This window comes from Paralichthys olivaceus, chromosome 1 (assembly GCF_024713975.1).
Source record: "Paralichthys olivaceus isolate ysfri-2021 chromosome 1, ASM2471397v2, whole genome shotgun sequence".
Classification (NCBI taxonomy): domain Eukaryota; kingdom Metazoa; phylum Chordata; class Actinopteri; order Pleuronectiformes; family Paralichthyidae; genus Paralichthys; species Paralichthys olivaceus.
In genome coordinates this window covers 12,287,249-12,304,711 of record NC_091093.1, presented here as the reverse complement: position 1 = coordinate 12,304,711, position 17,463 = coordinate 12,287,249, and the positions used below count along the sequence as shown (strand labels likewise).

Here is a 17,463-nt window from a genome sequence, read left to right as displayed (position 1 = left end):
GATGAGGTGCATCTCATGTGTTGAAGGTGAGTGCTGCAGCCAGCGTGGTGAACCAGGCTCTGGGAGATCTGCTGCAGCACGTACGACAGTACACCTCGAGGGGAGAGCCAATCGGGCGCTATGACCAGGCCACGGACACTATTATGACTGTCACTGAGAGCATCTTCTGCTCCATGGGAGACGCAGGTGAGTCCAAAAAGAGGATTTCACCAAGGAAGAAAAGATGATGGGGGAGAAACTCATCCACATTCAGCCACATACACTTTCATAATATGGTGAACGTAATGCACTTACGTTTTGATATTGGTAATTACATTCTGTTACATAACTGCAGTGTGTACAATACTTTTCAAGGAACAGGTTAATGAATTGTCATTTAAGTTAGAATTACTTTTGGTTATGAAAGTAGTTATAGGTTAAGCAGTCATTAGCAGGAAAGCTAATGATAGTAGTGTTGGTCCATAGACAGTCGTCCACGACTTTTCAGACAGAAAGATCTCAATCCCCACTGTACTGATTGACAAAGTTGTTTTTTTTCACGTTCATGGTCTCCAGAGGATTTATTCTACTACCTATCACACTGACATTTGTTCAAGTGTTCATTTTTTCCAGTAACTTCGGGTATTAGTTATTTGATGCTATAAAAGCGGGGTGAAATGTCACAGTTGACAGTGGAGACTGATTTGTGGATGGTCTATGGTTGTACCTCACTGCCACGGACCTTTCCCCCAATCGCTGTGCAGACTCCAAATGTACAAGATGGCAGCGGTTGTATCCATAATATTTTTGCTTCATTTCTGGATTGTGGAAGGAAGTAGAGACGTGTCGTCCATCTTTATATACAGTCTATGGCACTCTCTACTTTATGCTCAATGATTACTTATTATTGTGTGACCTACCTGGCCCTAATGTTGGTAGTTGGATACAATAATCTACCAGATCTGACAATGTTTCAATTTTAGAGATGTACTCGGCCATCGATCTTTTAAAAGTCATTATCCCATCACAAAGTTTATCACAATTTGACCAGTCAGGGCCAAAAGCCTAAAAAAGAATTGTGAAATAAATCTAATCATACCATTCATACCTGCCTGCCACAGATCTGAGTCTCACTGTGTATCTGTTCTTGCCTCATTCCATCTCCTCCTCTGAGAGACTGGCGTGATGGTGGGATTGAATGGACTGCTGTCAGCTGTGTGTGAGCAAAACGCAGAAAATCTGACAGCGATGTTAACAAGTCTGACAGCAGAGAAAGACGCTCAGATGGACAGAGATGCACAGAGAGCAAACCCTGCGGTCAGCTCGGGCCGACTGATCGGCTTGATGGACAAGTAGAATGACAGTTTGCTCTGCTGAGGCCTGAATACATGCAGCCAAAAGGAGAACACCAGCAACGAACTGGTGTCAGATATGTCAAGCTACGTCACGCCAGACTCTTAGATACAAAAAAACGAAACGTGAAGAGAAACAACAGAGACAGTCTTTCTGCAGCATGGTTTTGGCAGATCAGCTGATTCATTCCCATGGAGTTATAAAGGTTAACAGGAAAATAGCTGTTGTGTGTTCAGGTCTGCTTTGGAAGAGAGAATAAAGACAACTATCGCTGTTCCTATCCTCTGTGTCTGCCCTCATTAGTCTGACTGAGAATTTTTCAAAGGGAGTCAGCTCAGCAGTAGCAGGGGGGGGGTGAAGTAATTACAACCAGATCGCTTCTTCACAAGTTCCCTTCAGGTGTTGTGACATTATGCAGATCTGATCAGGAAAGCTACTGTGAGAATTCAACCTTTCATCTTTTTTGGGATGCTGACATGAAAGCTTTTGTTTATTGCTTTCTGTTGCAGCTATAGAGAGAGAGAGAGCAGGCTACACCTTAAAAATACGCAGCCGATACATCCCACCCCTCCCATCGGCCCTAAAACACACCCACTGCCTGACAGCTGCTCAGAACTGACTTGTCAGAGAAGCTTATTTCAACAAGATAAAAAGTGTTTCAGAAACAAATTAGCAACCCGACCGATAGTGATTCAAATCAACTGGTATCAAGTTTAAAAATCTTTGCAGTATGAAGTGTGTATATGTGTCACATATAGGTTTAGCTGCATTGCATTACATGCATTATTATTCCTGACTTCCACACAAGTAAGCAGTCATAAAGTGTAGTTATCTTCTTCTTTCTCATATAGCAAGACTGAAGAAATCAAGATTGATTATATTTTTTTCTCAGTAGGAATTTTGCCCATTAGAACATAGTTAATCAAGTTCAAACTATTTAACGACCAGAAAATCTCAATATAAATGTGGTCTGTTTACAATACAGTTTACTGTTTATACCATATTTCACTCACAAATCTCTTGTGTCTTTGTCTCACTCCTCTCATTTTCTTTACCTCGTCTCTCCTCCACCACCCCCACCTTCAGGAGAGATGGTCCGTCAGGCCCGGGTCTTGGCTCAGGCCACCTCAGACCTGGTGAACGCCATGAGGTCGGACGCCGAGGCCGAGGTGGATGTTGACAATTCGAAGAAGTTACTGGCAGCTGCTAAACTGTTAGCTGATGCCACTGCAAGGATGGTGGAGGCAGCAAAGGTAACCAGCATGTCACACATTAAACATACAATAGATATTTACATTTATATCAAGCAGCTTAGATCCTTTTTTGAACTGAGGGGATGTACATTTTTTATATTTTCCATCCATTTCGTCTCACATCACAACTTTCCAGTGTAACAGGATTAAGCGTACAAGGACACCAGACCCCTCCCAGACTGCTGCAGGGCAGACTCAGCTTTTCCACTCATCATCCCATCTCCCTCCATCCAAACTGTTTTATCTGCCATCTCTCCATCACATTAGTCTCATTATCTGTCCACAGAATCACACACTGAGATTAATAACCCTCCACTTCCAGCATGAAAATGAAATGATGCCCTGCAGCTGGTTAGTCGAGTTTGATGCCAGACTTATCACCGCCACAGCTGTATATTTATCTGTCAGTGGAGGGGGTGCAGACCTCGGCCAGCTGTTGCCTTGGTAACCGATTAATTGAGCTTGTACAGTTTAGTTTTTGGACGTTATGCTTAAGAGCTTAATGATTTATTTGTTGTCATGAATAGTATCACTGTGAAACAGACCATATTTTTCTTTGAAGCGACACTTTTTACCCTCGCTGGAAATCACCTTTTTAAATAATTATGCAGCTTGAATGTTTTATTTCACTGGTGTCAACAGCTGAGGGGAGATTGACGACAGCTGAAAACTCCTCTGACTTGAACCTGGTCACATACAAAACATTTTCAAACTCTGCAATGAACAGGGAAATAAGTTTTTAAATGTCTCTGTGCTCTGTGATACCAATATCTGTGTTCATGTGACGTCTGCCTGCAGCAGCTGTGGGGGTTAAACATTTACCGTAATGACATAAATTCCTCGCAGCACTCCCGCCCACCTCTTTGTGTTGCTGCAGGTGAAGCTGCAGACTTCCCAGTTAATTAACCTAATGGCAGCGGGTTTAGCTGTCTCTCCACAGTTTACTTGTGATTCAGCATACACGAACGGGAAAGTAAACGGAGCTGCACGCTTATGTGACTAAACCACATCTCTTGACGTTCAGTCGTCAATAAGGTGGCGATTGTTTGGAATGAAGAGGAGCCGCAGCTGAGTTTGAGTGCTGTGATGAAGTCTGGGTCATTTTCAAAGATCTGTGAACACTAATTCAATAGATGCAGAGATGACTTGCATGTACGGTTGAGTGGAATCTGTGAGTGAGTGTGAACGTGTTGCCCAGCCTTTCAGAACCAATTTTCTGAGGAGGAAGTAGTGCAAAGACTGTAGTCAGGGTCAGCTCAGCTGTCATCTGTAGTCTGTAGAGTTTTCTAAACATTTCGTGTGTGTGTGTGTGTGTGTTCTCAGGGGGCAGCTGCGTACCCGGAGAACGAGGATCAGCAGCAGAGACTGAGGGAGGCTGCAGAGGGTCTACGTGTGGCCACCAACGCCGCAGCTCAGAACGCCATCAAGAAGAAACTGATCAACAGACTGGAGGTCAGTGATGCTGACCCACATACTGTTACTTCCACTTTTTTCCACTTTCACCCAAGTAAAACTATTTGTCCAGTAAGAGGAAAAAAATCAAATACATAAAGAAAATATTTTTTAGAAGAGGTGACATCGACACTAAAGCCAGTCCTAAATGTCACCGTAAGTTCCACATTCAGGATGGTATTAGATCATCATTACTTGGAAAGATTAGTGAGGATTAGAAGTTGATTAGAGCAGCATGTGTTAAATGTCAGAATGTTTAGACTGATGGATTTAGTTCTGCTCTAAAATATGTAAAATTAAGATGGATGGAAATTTGCTTTTTTGCCTCAGGGTCATTTGACAAATGGGTCAATATCACTTCAAACTCAAAAATTCAGCTCATTAACAAAGTTTATGTTGGACTATTTACCCTCATTAGTGAGAGAGATTTTTACTATCTATAGTCATTTATTAGATTTGTGTACACAAAGTTTAACCCCTCAAATTAAACTTGAAAATGTAAGGACGGATCTATTTGTATATACACATTTATGTATATACACAAAAAGCAACTGAAAAATGCTGTTGTCTAGAAATGTATTCAAGTGGCAAACAGTGCTAGAGATGTTTATCTCATCATCCTGTGGCTGTTTGTGGGATGTTTTGGGGCCTTTTTGCTTTTATTGAGAGAACAGTGTAAAAATGCAATGGAGAGAGAGAGAGTGGTGGAAGACACACGGTAAAGGACCAGGTTTGAACCCAACCTGCGGCCAATACTCTCAATTTAAATCTTTTTTACCACACGCTTTATGGCAGAATCTTTAAAACTCAAAAGCAGAGCAGTAAATAGACATTTAAAAAAAAGACTGATATGGACCGAGAGATTTCAAATGTTTCATGTGTGTTTTCGTTTTCCTCAGAATGCTGCTAAACAAGCTGCGGCTGCAGCCACACAGACCATCGCTGCTGCTCAAAATGCTGCTGCATCCAACAAGAACACGGCTGCTCACCAGCAGCTGGTGCAGAGCTGTAAGGTGAGGATCAGTGCTGACAGCAGGGCGCCATTTACTGTTGTCTGGATTATTCTATTGTTTTCCCTTTTTACTCTGTTCTTTCATGCCGTTGTATTGTGTTCAGCCTAACTACTCTAAGTCTGCTCTGTTTATACTGTGACTCCTATTTCCACTGTATTAAAGCCTGTGAATATACTGTAACTGTTAATGTACATGACCTGTGTGTGTGTGTTTCTGTGTGTAAAGGCAGTGGCGGACCACATTCCACAGCTGGTCCAGGGAGTACGTGGGAGTCAGGCCAAACCGGAGGACCTCAGTGCACAACTCGCCCTCATCATCGCCAGCCAGAACTTCTTACAGGTGCAAAGCACACTCACTCACAGTCACACTTCAGCTTTATATTGGGAACTAGGCTGCACGAAGTATAAATAGTGTTTCTGTCATGTGGGGGGGGCTTTTAAATAGGCCTGCAACCTCTTTTTTGATGGAAGCAGACAGTTTTAAAGAATCACTGGTGTGGTGGAATTATGTGTTCAATGCCTCAGTGGAACTGTAATTGCACCACTAATACAAATAATGGTGAAATATCCACCACACAATTCCAGTCCCATTCCTTTGTTGTTGCCCATAACAACATATCTTTAATGCTTTAGGGGGAAACATGTTTTTATTAAACATTTTTTAAGTAATTTCCTTATTTATCTTTCACGCTGCAGCCCGGTAGTAAGATGGTGACCTCGGCCAAGTCATCTGTTCCCACGGTGACGGATCAGGCAGCAGCCATGCAACTGGGTCAGTGTGCTAAGAACCTGGCTACCTGCCTGGCTGAGCTGAGGACGTCTGCACAGAAGGTAGAGTACGGACATGAGGGGGGGGGGGCTGACACATGCTGCAGTGAATGCTCAGAAATCACTTTCATAGACCCGGAAACTACACATAGACACAACTCTAACATACTTACATTGCCCCACACACACACACACACTACCTCTCTGGATCATGGACAATTGGCTTAATGGTTAAAACCACGGTATGGTACTGAAAGAGAGTCACCTATATAATCCACAGTGTGACAACGAGCTGCTGAGTAGAGCTCTTGTTTTACTACTGAAGTGTAAACTGCTGCTGTAGAGGGTTTTAAATCCCCCTGCAGACTTCTGAACAAAATCACATCAACCGACTTGTGGCAGCAGTTTGATATATTTTCCTCACGTACGGGATTATAGGAGACATATTATGCTTTTTCAGTATTTCCTTTTCCTCTAGTGGGTTGTATATGTTTCTTGTGAATGTAAACGCATTAACCTTTGTAACCATGTGAACTGTGAGTGTTGTAACACTTAATTTTATTTTGTTCTCCAGGCTCACGAAGCTTGCGGCCCCATGGAGATTGACTCTGCACTCACAGCCATCCAGACCCTGAGAAGTGAGCTGCAAGATGCCAAGATGGCAGCTGTAAATGCCCAGCTGAAACCACTACCTGGAGAAACAGTAAGAGAATATTTAGACCCAATAGAGTCGAGTTAAGATTCATTCGTCCCAATCTTACATGGAGAGCAGTAGCTATACTGAATTCAGTCTAGTATAATGATTAACGTGCTGAATTCACGGCCTGATCATTTCATTTATGTATCATCTTGGTTCATTTTTTTATTTTTTCTCTTCTGCTTCAGTTGGAGAGGTGCGCTCAGGATCTGGGCAGCACTTCCAAGTCAGTGGGATCGTCCATGGCTCAGCTCCTCACCTGTGCTGCACAAGGAAATGAACACTACACAGGTTGGTGCTGCTGCTGTGATTTATCTCAAGCTTTTTCTGACTCAAGTTCATCTTGCAATTACCAGCATCATTTTCACATGACTTAAGAATATTCCAGCTACTTGAGATGTGATTGAATAATCCAGTCCTATTACCCAGTATGGGGCTTTACAAGTAATTTGATATATTCCCTTGTCTCAGTTTTTTAATTAGCTTTGTATGATGCATTAGAATGAGGCATGGTGAATCAAAACACAAATCTTCCCCTTTTTGATCCTTCAGTAACTTTGTAGATTTTTATTTCCTTTATTTCATTTCACAGTTGTATTGATTTCTCAAAAGCACATGTTTTCCCATTGAATCTGAGGGAAAAGCCTGGAAAATGTTTTTTTTTCTTTCGATAATCTTTGCAACATAATGAATGACATGACATTTCTCATGAAGCTTTTATTGTGTTGATTCCTGCATGTGAGCCAAACACCCTTATGGACCATTACATTTGTGAAGTCAGAGGTACTTGTGATGTATTAAAAAACAAAACTCCCTCACATTTAGATGCCAGCAAATGAACACATGATATCATATCTTTTCATAAATGATCTATGATTCATTTGAGACACTTTCCCTACTTTTGTTGTCGCCTGTCACATCCGTTCTCTCTCCCCTCGGATCATGTGTTTAGGAATAGCAGCCAGGGAGACGGCTCAGGCCCTGAGAACTCTGGCCCAGGCGGCTCGTGGCGTCGCCGCTTCCACCACTGACCCCAAGGCTGCAGCCGCCATGCTGGACTCCGCTCGTGATGTCATGGAGGGCTCTGCGCTCCTCATTCATGAGGCCAAGGAGGCGCTGATTTCCCCCGGAGACGCCGAGAGCCAGCAGAGGTTGGCACAGGTGAGATCGCTCAGGGAGTGTGGCGTCTATTCTCCTCGTCTGTTCTTTTTAACACTAGGATGACTCTTCATGCTGCAGTAAGATTCAGTCCAACCCCCAGAATACTGTCAGACTGTAGCACCTGTGCCAATAAGATAACACAACCAAGAACTAAAGCAGATTCCACAATTGAAATCATTGAATCCTCTGTGTTTTACATAGAAGTCGTGTTAAGGTAAAGATTAGCTAGACTCTGTAAATTCCTACATTTTGGGGTTTTTTCTTCTTCCCACCATTAATTAATTAAATATGGTGGTTCATTAAAAACTCTGTGCCTGCACTCAAATAGCCCCGGCTTCTGCTTAGATTTACTCTGCTTGTGCTCAAACTGTGAGTTTGCACTCAATGGTTTGCTCTCTGATATATTGTTGCATGGACAGATTTCTTTTCTTAGCTTTACTTTATTGAGAGTCCCATACAAGTTGGAAGTAAAGCGAACACACGCACATTGAGGGCGGGGACAATTTCACCTGTCAACACTTCACCTGGCATTCTATTGGTTGGGGAATTTTGACAGACTTGTTGCACACAAAAAATTCCATGAGCAACAGAAAAATCCAAGAGCAGATGTTTCACACGTGGTCAGACATGTCAAGAAATCTATCCAAGCAAAAGAAATACCTGAGGTTGAACTCACAGTTTGAGCACAAGCAGAGCCGGGGTATATTTGAGTGCAAGCGCAGGGTTTTGAGTGAGAGAATTATAAAATCAGAACATGGAATGATTAAGTCCTGCTCTCTAAGTGAAAGACCACACTCTTGAATACAGATAGTAAAATATACAATCTGATTAGTAATTGAAGACAGTGAAAACCTGTCAAATATAGCAGGGGGCCCTTTAATAAGCCTGGTGGCATTTTCATAGGCAGAGTGCCTTATTTATTTATGGCTTGTCTTCATTTCTTCTCCACAAAATGAATAAATGATGATTCTATGAAGCGATGAAGAGTCATTAATTAGGGGATGGTAAAAACACAGATGAGGCTGCTCGATCTAACAGTCTTATATATAACTATATATTCATTTAAAATTGGAATTGAAAACAAACTGAGCTGATGCATCATTCACTCACTATGATCATTTTTCCTGCTTTGTTCTTCTGCTTTGGCCTCTTTGACGTGACACCACAGTTTGTGTATAGACGTCTTGTGCATTGACAGCAGTGCACCTGCTAACTCAGTGTCCTGTGGACGTGCTGTGCTGTGTTCCAGGTGGCCAAGGCCGTGTCTCATTCCCTGAACAACTGCGTCAACTGTCTCCCTGGCCAGAAGGATGTGGACATGGCTCTAAAGAGCATCGGGGAGGCCAGCAAGAAGCTGCTGATCGAAACAGTGAGTTGGAAACTGGATATTATTGATACAACTTCAAGGTTGACTAAAAACTACGCCTGATATTAGTTGTGATTCTGATCTGACATTTTGATCATTCTGTTTTCTGTTATCCTTCATCATTAACATCTTCACCATGTCCTTTGTTCAGATCCCTTCAGCCTCCAAGTCATTTCAGGAGGCTCAGAGTGATTTGAACCAAACGGCAGCAGAACTGAACCAGTCAGCAGGTGATGTGGTCCACGCCTCCAGAGGCTCCAGCAGCCAGCTGGCAGTGGCCTCTGGGAAGTTCAGTGAAGACTTTGATGAGTTCCTGGATGCTGGAATTGAAATGGCTGGCCACACTCAGGTTTGTAGCGTGTCATTTAGACTTGTTGAGGTGTGATTGGGAGTGTTCTTATGTTGTGATTTTGCGTCATTCCAGAAAAAGGACGACCAGGTGCAGGTGATCGGGAACCTGAAGAACATCTCCATGGCTTCTAGCAAACTGCTGCTGGCTGCTAAGAGTCTGTCTGTGGACCCTGCAGCTGCTAACGCTAAGAACTTGCTCGCTGCTGCTGCAAGGTACCAAACGTACACACCGCAAGGACCTGTGGGTCTTTATGCTTTCATCCACAGAGCAGTTTATTAGGAACAACTAGCTAAAACTAATGCCGTCTTATACAGTAGTCCTGTAATGTATCATCCCTTCACCAAGGCTATTATGTTCAGGTTGTATTGGAATTATTTTAGAGACATGTAAATTTAACAGTACTATTTTTGGAGGGTGTACTATAGTTTGTGGTCCTGTTGCATCGTACTAATTGGGGCGACCAAAATAGAAACACTGCCTTAGTTTTAGATAGGTGTTCCTAATAAACTGCCAATTTAATGTATGTTCAAGTATATCCAACATTTTCTTTCAAATACAAGGCATTCACCTTTAAATAAACTGAGGATACACACACAGATTTTGTTTTTCAATGAATGTGCTGGTACACAAAGCTGCCTATGACCATTTGTCTTCAAGGACTATGGAGTGATGTGTATTTTCTGTTTGTTCCTTTGTTCCAGAGCAGTGACTGACAGCATTAACCAGCTGATCACACTGTGTACACAGCAGGCTCCTGGACAGAAGGAGTGTGACAACGCCCTCAGAGAGCTGGAGGTAAATTAAACTGTATCACCTGCTAATGGTACAGGAACATTCAGTAATGATAGCAAAAAGTAATACACTTAATATACAACTTCTCATTAAAGTGTATTTATCAGAGGCTGTCTGTGTAGTATCCAAAAGAAAATGATGATTGCAGATCTGCTAATTCCCTCTAATTTATGACAATAAATAAATATTCATCTTAAACTCTGACTGCACATTTATCTGTCAGGCTGTCAGAGGAATGCTGGACAACCCCAGCGAGCCCGTCAGTGACCTCTCCTACTTTGACTGTATTGAGAGTGTGATGGAGAACTCCAAGGTAGGTATTCAGATCAGACAACCATTTGATCACACACACACACACACACACACAGATACACAGCTTAGCATCACCTCTCTTTGTTCTGCTGCCGCTCTGTCCAGGTCCTCGGAGAGTCCATGGCAGGTATTTCTCAGAACTGTAAGACCGGTGATGTGCCTGCATTCGGAGACTGTGTGGGATCTGCCTCTAAGGCTCTGTGTGGCCTCACTGAAGCTGCAGGACAGGTACGCTGAACAACCTGTGGAGAAATAAGAGCGGCCGAATTGTTCATATTGCCTTTTTTTTTTTGGTAGCAGTGATGCAAGTGTTATTTTTTGGCACAGGCCTCCTACCTGGTGGGTGTGTCTGATCCCAACAGTCAGGCAGGACACCAGGGGCTCGTCGATCCCATCCAGTTTGCCAAAGCCAATCAGGCAATCCAGATGGCCTGTCAGAATCTGGTTGACCCAGACAGCAGTCCCTCCCAGGTACATGCACATATAATTCTCCATACACAGGTAAATGTACATGTAGCAAGATCATGGTTCTGCATTATATTTTTCTGTTGACCATAAATAAAAATATCTCTGAAGCTTTACCTCATGTTGACATATATGCTGTGTTTTGTAGCCAGACGCCTTCAAAGCGGGTGTGAAAATCGAATGTTTAACAACTTTCATTTTCTTAAAGACCAACTGTTTTTATTATGTTTAATTTTAAATCCACCACATTTGCTTCTACATAGGTCAGACTACAGCCCACCAGTCTATAACAGAATTTGTTGTTACAATAGCAAATCCATTTTTAGTCCATAGTAATACCAACATATGTTTAACCTTTTCACTTTGTATTTAAACATTCTGTTGTTTCTAATGGTGCAGGTGCTCTCTGCAGCCACCATTGTTGCTAAACACACCTCAGCCCTGTGCAACGCCTGCCGCCTGGCCTCCTCCAGGACGACCAACCCGGTCGCCAAGAGGCACTTTGTCCAGTCGGCCAAAGAGGTGGCGAACAGCACCGCCAACCTGGTCAAAACCATCAAGGTAAGATTTCCTCTGTGGTTATCTGTCCTCTAACTGGGTGTGGATTTAACTTGAATGTATTTGGGATAATTCTTTTGTGATTCAGCTCTCATCAGTTCAAAAAAGTTCTTTGCTAATTTAACTTCTGTCAGTGATTTGTTGCATGATAAAACTTTCTAGGCTCTCTAGTTTAGTCATACTGTATTTGTTTCGTTCACGTTCATGTTCATGTTCCCTCTCTCTCGCTCCGTAGGCCTTAGATGGTGATTTCTCCGACGAGAACAGGAACAAGTGTCGAGTCGCCACGGCTCCGCTCATTGAGGCCGTGGAAAACCTGACCACGTTCGCTTCCAACCCAGAGTTTGCCAGCATCCCAGCTCAAATCAGCCAGGAGGTAGGGTGTTGGTGATATCCATGGACAGATATTCAATACAGGCCTTAAAGAATAATTGTGGCATATGCTGCAAAAACCACATCCATTAATTTTTTCTGTAGGGCTCAGCTGCTCAGGAGCCCATCCTCCAGTCAGCATGCTCCATGCTCGACAGCTCCACCCACCTGCTCAAGACTGCACGCTCGTTGGTCATCAACCCTAAAGACCCGCCCACCTGGTCTGTTCTGGCGGGTCACTCCCGCACTGTCTCCGACTCCATCAAGAGTCTCATCACAGCCATCCGGTTAGTAAACAAGCATCTATCCAGAGAAAATACACGGGACACAGAAGCAGTGGAAACGCTGACGATATACAGTATATGAGGGTCTCTATTCAAGACATCAAGATCTGCCAACCAGCAATTCTGTATTTGTTTAAAATGTAAATGTGATGTAATTGTCTGTAAATGCAGAGAGCGTTATAGGAGGTGAATATTTACAACTCAGGTTAAAGGGTTGAGCATTACATTTTCACAGTGAAACAGCTTTTAATTCCATCTCTACACGTCTCCAGCATCCTTTGCTTGAATTCTGCACCTTGCTGTGACAAATACTTCTCATGCATCCCCAGCTCACATTTTTAATCTCCTCCTTTCACACCTTTTTCGTACCTGACCTTGATCACAACCAAACTGATGCCCTCCAGGAACAAATTCCCATTGTCAAACACACTGAATTTAAAGTCCCTGCTCCGCTCAGAACATCTGCACATTAGCATTCACACGCGACCGGGCTCAGCATCTCTTTCACTTCTGATGCCCTTATCACAGCCTTCCTTTTTTAAGACTGCAAATTGAGTACTGAGAGTTTGGCTCAGGCGTTTTAATAGTGTTCGGTGATGCACTGCAGGGCTTGTGAACACAAGCGGGGATGGACCCCAGCCGGAAAATGTCAGCCTCATAACGTTTTAGTCTTGTTAGACACATAGATGAGGTTTTACTTCAGTTCACTTTCGGGGTGCCACCATTGCATGGAGACGGATGTTTAAGTAAAATCATTCTGCCCATGAGGCTGCTGCCGCTGCAGACCGCTCTGGCTTCAAAGCTAATTTGGCCGCCCAGCTTGACGTCCCTGTGTTGTGACGAGACCCTGCAGGCCACATTTCAGCAGATGTGACCTGAATGGCGATGCGACAAGGGGGACATGTAGGAATTATGTTAAAGAGACATCCTGGAACCTGCCTGTGTTTTAATAAGTTTGACTTTTGTTAACATTTTCTCTCTCTTCTTATGTGTACTTTGTCTTTTTTCTCCTCCCTCCATACATCATCCTTTAACTTTCTGTTTCTCTTCTCTTTTCCTGTTCCTGTTTTATTCTCAGTGACAAGGCCCCGGGCCAGCGGGAGTGCGACTCCTCCATTGATAACATTAACAAATGTATCCGGAACATTGAGCAGGCCTCTCTGGCAGCGGTCAGCCAGAACTTACCCAGCAGGGACGACATCTCGCTGGAAGTAAGCAAGCATCAGAAAATGACTCAGCATTTCCCACTTTCTATACTAGTATCTTCCTTTGTGTCTATTTGTCCTTGTCTCGTTAGATTTTTTTCCTCTCTTTTTCAGTTTATTGCTTTTGTGTCTCCGTGTTAAATGATGTGTCTGTTTTTGGTCTAAATGAGGTTCCTGTCTGTTGTAGCTCACAAACAGCTCGGGGATTTGATGTCAAAGAAAATACATTATTCCTTAGTATTTTAAAGGTTCAGTGTGTAGAATTTAGTGGTGAAGTTTCATCTAGCAGCTGAACACCCCTCACCCCACCCTCCCCGTCCAAACATGAAAGAGAACCTGTCGTAGCCTTCAGTTGCCATAAAACTCAAATGTCCAATCTGGGCTACTGTAAAAAAAACGGCAGCCTCCATAGAGAGGACCCTCTCCTGATGTAAATCTAGAAGTATTTAAATATATAGGTCCTATTCTAGTGTAAAGAAAACAACATTCTTGCAATTTACATGAAACACACCAGTGATTATTTAATATAAATGTTCTGCTAATAGATCCTTGTCACCTAAATCTTATACACTGAACCTTATATTGATTTGCAGCTCCACACTTTGGATCCTGCTAGAAACTTCAACTCATTATTTTTGATGAGCTACTTTAATCCCGATAATCGAGTAATTTTGAGCACTATTTATTTTTAGTTATAAGGATTTAAGTTCACATTGAAGAACCTATTTGCTTTCATCTGACTTTCATGAATGCATTTCTGTCTCCTATTAAAAGCAACACAAAAACTCATTTCTTTTTATTTCCTTTCTTCAGGCGCTACAAGAGCAGCTGACGTCCACTGTGCAGGAAATTGGCCACCTAATTGACCCCATTTCCACAGCTGCCAGAGGCGAAGCCTCCCAACTAGGACACAAGGTATATAGGGCAGAGAGTTAATTATTTTAACTCTGTAACTGTGGCACAACACACTGATTATTCTAGCAGAATATCAAATGATAGCAGTATTGCATGTTTAGTAGATGATATGAAGAAAAATGTTTTACGTTATCATATATCTAGATAATGTAACCTATTGTATGTTTTGCTTTTCTGGCACATCCATTTTACATCATTCAGATGGTAGATATATCTACAATATCACTACCTGCGCCCACCAATCTTTTATCTGTGTCCTCATTTGAAATAACTGTTTTTTTAATTTAAATTATAATGTGGCAGTTTTACAATATGTAGGAGAAAAAATGAGTTTTTGTTCTTTTTTTCCCTCAGGTGACCCAACTGGCCGGTTACTTTGAGCCACTGATCATGGCGTCTGTGGGTGTGACGTCCAAACTGAGAGACCACCAGCAGCAGATGACTTTCCTGGACCAGACTAAGACTATGGCTGAGTCCGCCCTGCAGATGCTCTACGCCGCCAAGGAGGGCGGAGGAAACCCAAAGGTATACGCTGGATCTTTATCTAATGCTTTATGGTCTGTGGTTACACTGGTGCTTCACTACTGCTCCTTTTCAAGGATCAGTCACTTATAACTGCAAAGTGGATGATCAACATGATAATGTAAATATCTGATGTTGGGTGGTGTCACACTCCACAGGCGTCCCACACCCACGATGCCATAGCAGAGGCAGCCCAGCTCATGAAGGAGGCGGTGGATGATATCATGGTGACACTGAATGAAGCTGCCAGTGAAGTGGGAATGGTCGGAGGAATGGTGGAGTCCATCGCAGAGGCCATGGCCAAGGTGACTAACAGAATTCTGTTATTAAGGTCTTTGCACACTATGTCTATATATGTCAAATGCATTTTTTTGTATCTGTCACCTAATAAAAATTGTCAATGCACAGGAACGTTGCACACATTTTACGATCCTGTTCATTTAGAAAACTCACAGGAGCAGATAAAACTGAGTCAAGTAGTGAAAATGAAAACATTGGGTCCATCCAATCCTGAGAAGCCCACAGGAACAAGGAGAATTTCATCTTCTGATCAAGATGTAAAATTATTCTTATTGCTTATAGTCTGTGATCCATTTGATCCCGAACAGATCAAAAATCTTTCTGAAATGCTTTTGACAGATGCGAAAAACACAGCAAATCAAACTTTGACGTGTAAACATGATTGACACAGCGTGAGGTCGTATTTATTTTCAAAGAGTGGGTGTGCAAAGAACATAACCAACATATATAGAATACTGTGAGTGTGCAGGCCATGTTGATTTGGCTTTTCTCTGTGTCCATGTGTCTCTCAGTGTGCACATGTTGATATTTGATTAAAAAGAGATAATCCTCTTAGGAAACCCATTGACATGATGGTCCCTGTGGTTCGAGCAGAGGTGATTTGACGTCTTTTCTGCTGAACTATCCGTCACTTAGTCATCACCTCAGATTCTCAGGAGTTATTTTCACTCAGCGGGAGAAGTGAACACCGTGTTCTTGCAATATTGCAAATCCGTTTCGATGTGTGCGCTTTTCCCCACAGGTCTTCATGTCTCTCGTGTCCTCAGCTTTGCCTCGACACTCAGACGTGTTGAGCGCAGTCTGATTGAATAGAAACCCTGGAAACATAATATATGCACTGTGAGCTGGTTATAAAATGTTTCTGAAGTTGAAGCTATTTTGAATTAATTGCAGAGTGGATTTGGTGGATAATTGATAATGAGTGTTTATCATTCTGAGCATTTATTTGAAAATCAAATAACATTAATTCAGAGATTATGTGGTGCCTGCACACCTGCCAGATCCACTGTAATTGAAGGGTAGATCAGATTTAATGTGTCACTGCAGCTAAAGAGCTGAGTGATTGATTGTCTTCACGTTTGAAGGATGAACCAGTCGTACCTGAAATTAAAACTGCAGTTCTGTTTTTGACTCTGCGTGTGTCTCTCTAGCTGGATGAAGGTACACCCTCTGAACCTGAGGGCTCATTTGTGGATTACCAGACCAGTATGGTGAAATACTCTAAGGCGATCGCTGTCACCGCTCAGGAAATGGTAAATCTTCAAAATAACAGTTTACACTATTGAAAAACTGATGTGACTGTGAGATGTTAATTTATTGGACATATTTTACTCCTTGTGTTTATGATACAGTATATTTTCATTGTATATACACTGGCTCATAGACATTTAGTGCTAATTCAGCTCATACCCTAGATGAATCAATTAAGTCATGATTTCATATAAAGGTTGTCTTTGTTAGTCTTTGTAGCAAAGCACATTATTGTAGATATAGTCCCTCTGTGTATTTGTGCCATATGTCATCTTTAGGCCTGAGTTTAAGTTTAAAGTTAAGTTAACTTTATGTTTGTGTGTTTTTTGTTCAGATGACCAAATCAGTGACGTGCCCAGACGAGCTGGGAGGACTGGCCTCTCAGGTGACCGTGGACTACAGCCAGCTGGCCGTCCAGGGTCGCCTGGCTGCTCACACAGCTGAGCCAGAGGAGGTGAGCAGGACCTGGGTGTCTCACGCAGATACACTGTCTTAACCATACCCAAGTACTACAGTACATACAGTATTTTGGGGTTTACAGGATGACATGTTTTATTTTGTTATTCATGTTTTCGTTTTTCCAGATCGGTTTCCAGATCAAAACTCGGGTGCAGGAGCTGGGGCATGGCTGTATCTTCCTGGTCCAGAAGGCCGGCGCTCTGCAGATCATCCCCTCCGACAGCTTCACTAAACGAGAGCTCATCGACTGTGCTCGTGCCGTCACAGAGAAGGTATTATCCCATCAGTCGAGATCTGGGGAAGAATCTCCTTTTTTTTCTTTCATTTTACAAAATTATGTCTAATTCATTTATTTGTGACTACACTGTCTTTTTTATTCCTTCTCTGTCACAAGATGTTTTGTCGTCTGCTGATCCACATCACTGCTGCTATTAATATGAATCATGTTACTACCAAATCCCTCAGGGCTGGACACCAGACTAACTCTACAGTGTTGTTGATGCCAAGTGACTCTGGTGCCCTGGTGGCCACAGTGTGAGAGGATTATAGTGCTATAATTCATTTTATTATGAACTATAGCACTATTAATTAAAGCTTTTTGGAAGAAAGACTTTGCCACAGACATGTTTATGCTA

At 42.5% G+C, this 17,463-nt stretch overlaps 1 protein-coding gene across 4 annotated transcripts in view; it reads left to right on the top strand.

Annotated features, from left to right (window-relative positions):
* Window positions 1-17,463, top strand: part of tln2a (talin 2a) — an 89,139-nt gene that overhangs the window by 58,862 nt on the left and 12,814 nt on the right. For all 4 annotated transcript variants that reach the window (XM_069521668.1, XM_020080054.2, XM_069521659.1 and 1 more), the window contains 26 exons: window positions 27-186; window positions 2,419-2,585; window positions 3,909-4,037; window positions 4,937-5,050; window positions 5,276-5,389; window positions 5,746-5,880; window positions 6,392-6,520; window positions 6,703-6,805; window positions 7,467-7,675; window positions 8,925-9,044; window positions 9,193-9,390; window positions 9,466-9,605; window positions 10,095-10,188; window positions 10,409-10,498; window positions 10,603-10,725; window positions 10,825-10,968; window positions 11,362-11,523; window positions 11,756-11,896; window positions 11,998-12,179; window positions 13,255-13,387; window positions 14,195-14,296; window positions 14,651-14,821; window positions 14,977-15,123; window positions 16,270-16,371; window positions 16,704-16,823; window positions 16,954-17,100. In XM_069521668.1, the coding sequence (XP_069377769.1) occupies window positions 27-186; window positions 2,419-2,585; window positions 3,909-4,037; window positions 4,937-5,050; window positions 5,276-5,389; window positions 5,746-5,880; window positions 6,392-6,520; window positions 6,703-6,805; window positions 7,467-7,675; window positions 8,925-9,044; window positions 9,193-9,390; window positions 9,466-9,605; window positions 10,095-10,188; window positions 10,409-10,498; window positions 10,603-10,725; window positions 10,825-10,968; window positions 11,362-11,523; window positions 11,756-11,896; window positions 11,998-12,179; window positions 13,255-13,387; window positions 14,195-14,296; window positions 14,651-14,821; window positions 14,977-15,123; window positions 16,270-16,371; window positions 16,704-16,823; window positions 16,954-17,100 (3,576 nt within the window). The remainder of the gene's footprint in view (window positions 1-26; window positions 187-2,418; window positions 2,586-3,908; window positions 4,038-4,936; window positions 5,051-5,275; window positions 5,390-5,745; window positions 5,881-6,391; window positions 6,521-6,702; window positions 6,806-7,466; window positions 7,676-8,924; window positions 9,045-9,192; window positions 9,391-9,465; window positions 9,606-10,094; window positions 10,189-10,408; window positions 10,499-10,602; window positions 10,726-10,824; window positions 10,969-11,361; window positions 11,524-11,755; window positions 11,897-11,997; window positions 12,180-13,254; window positions 13,388-14,194; window positions 14,297-14,650; window positions 14,822-14,976; window positions 15,124-16,269; window positions 16,372-16,703; window positions 16,824-16,953; window positions 17,101-17,463) is intronic.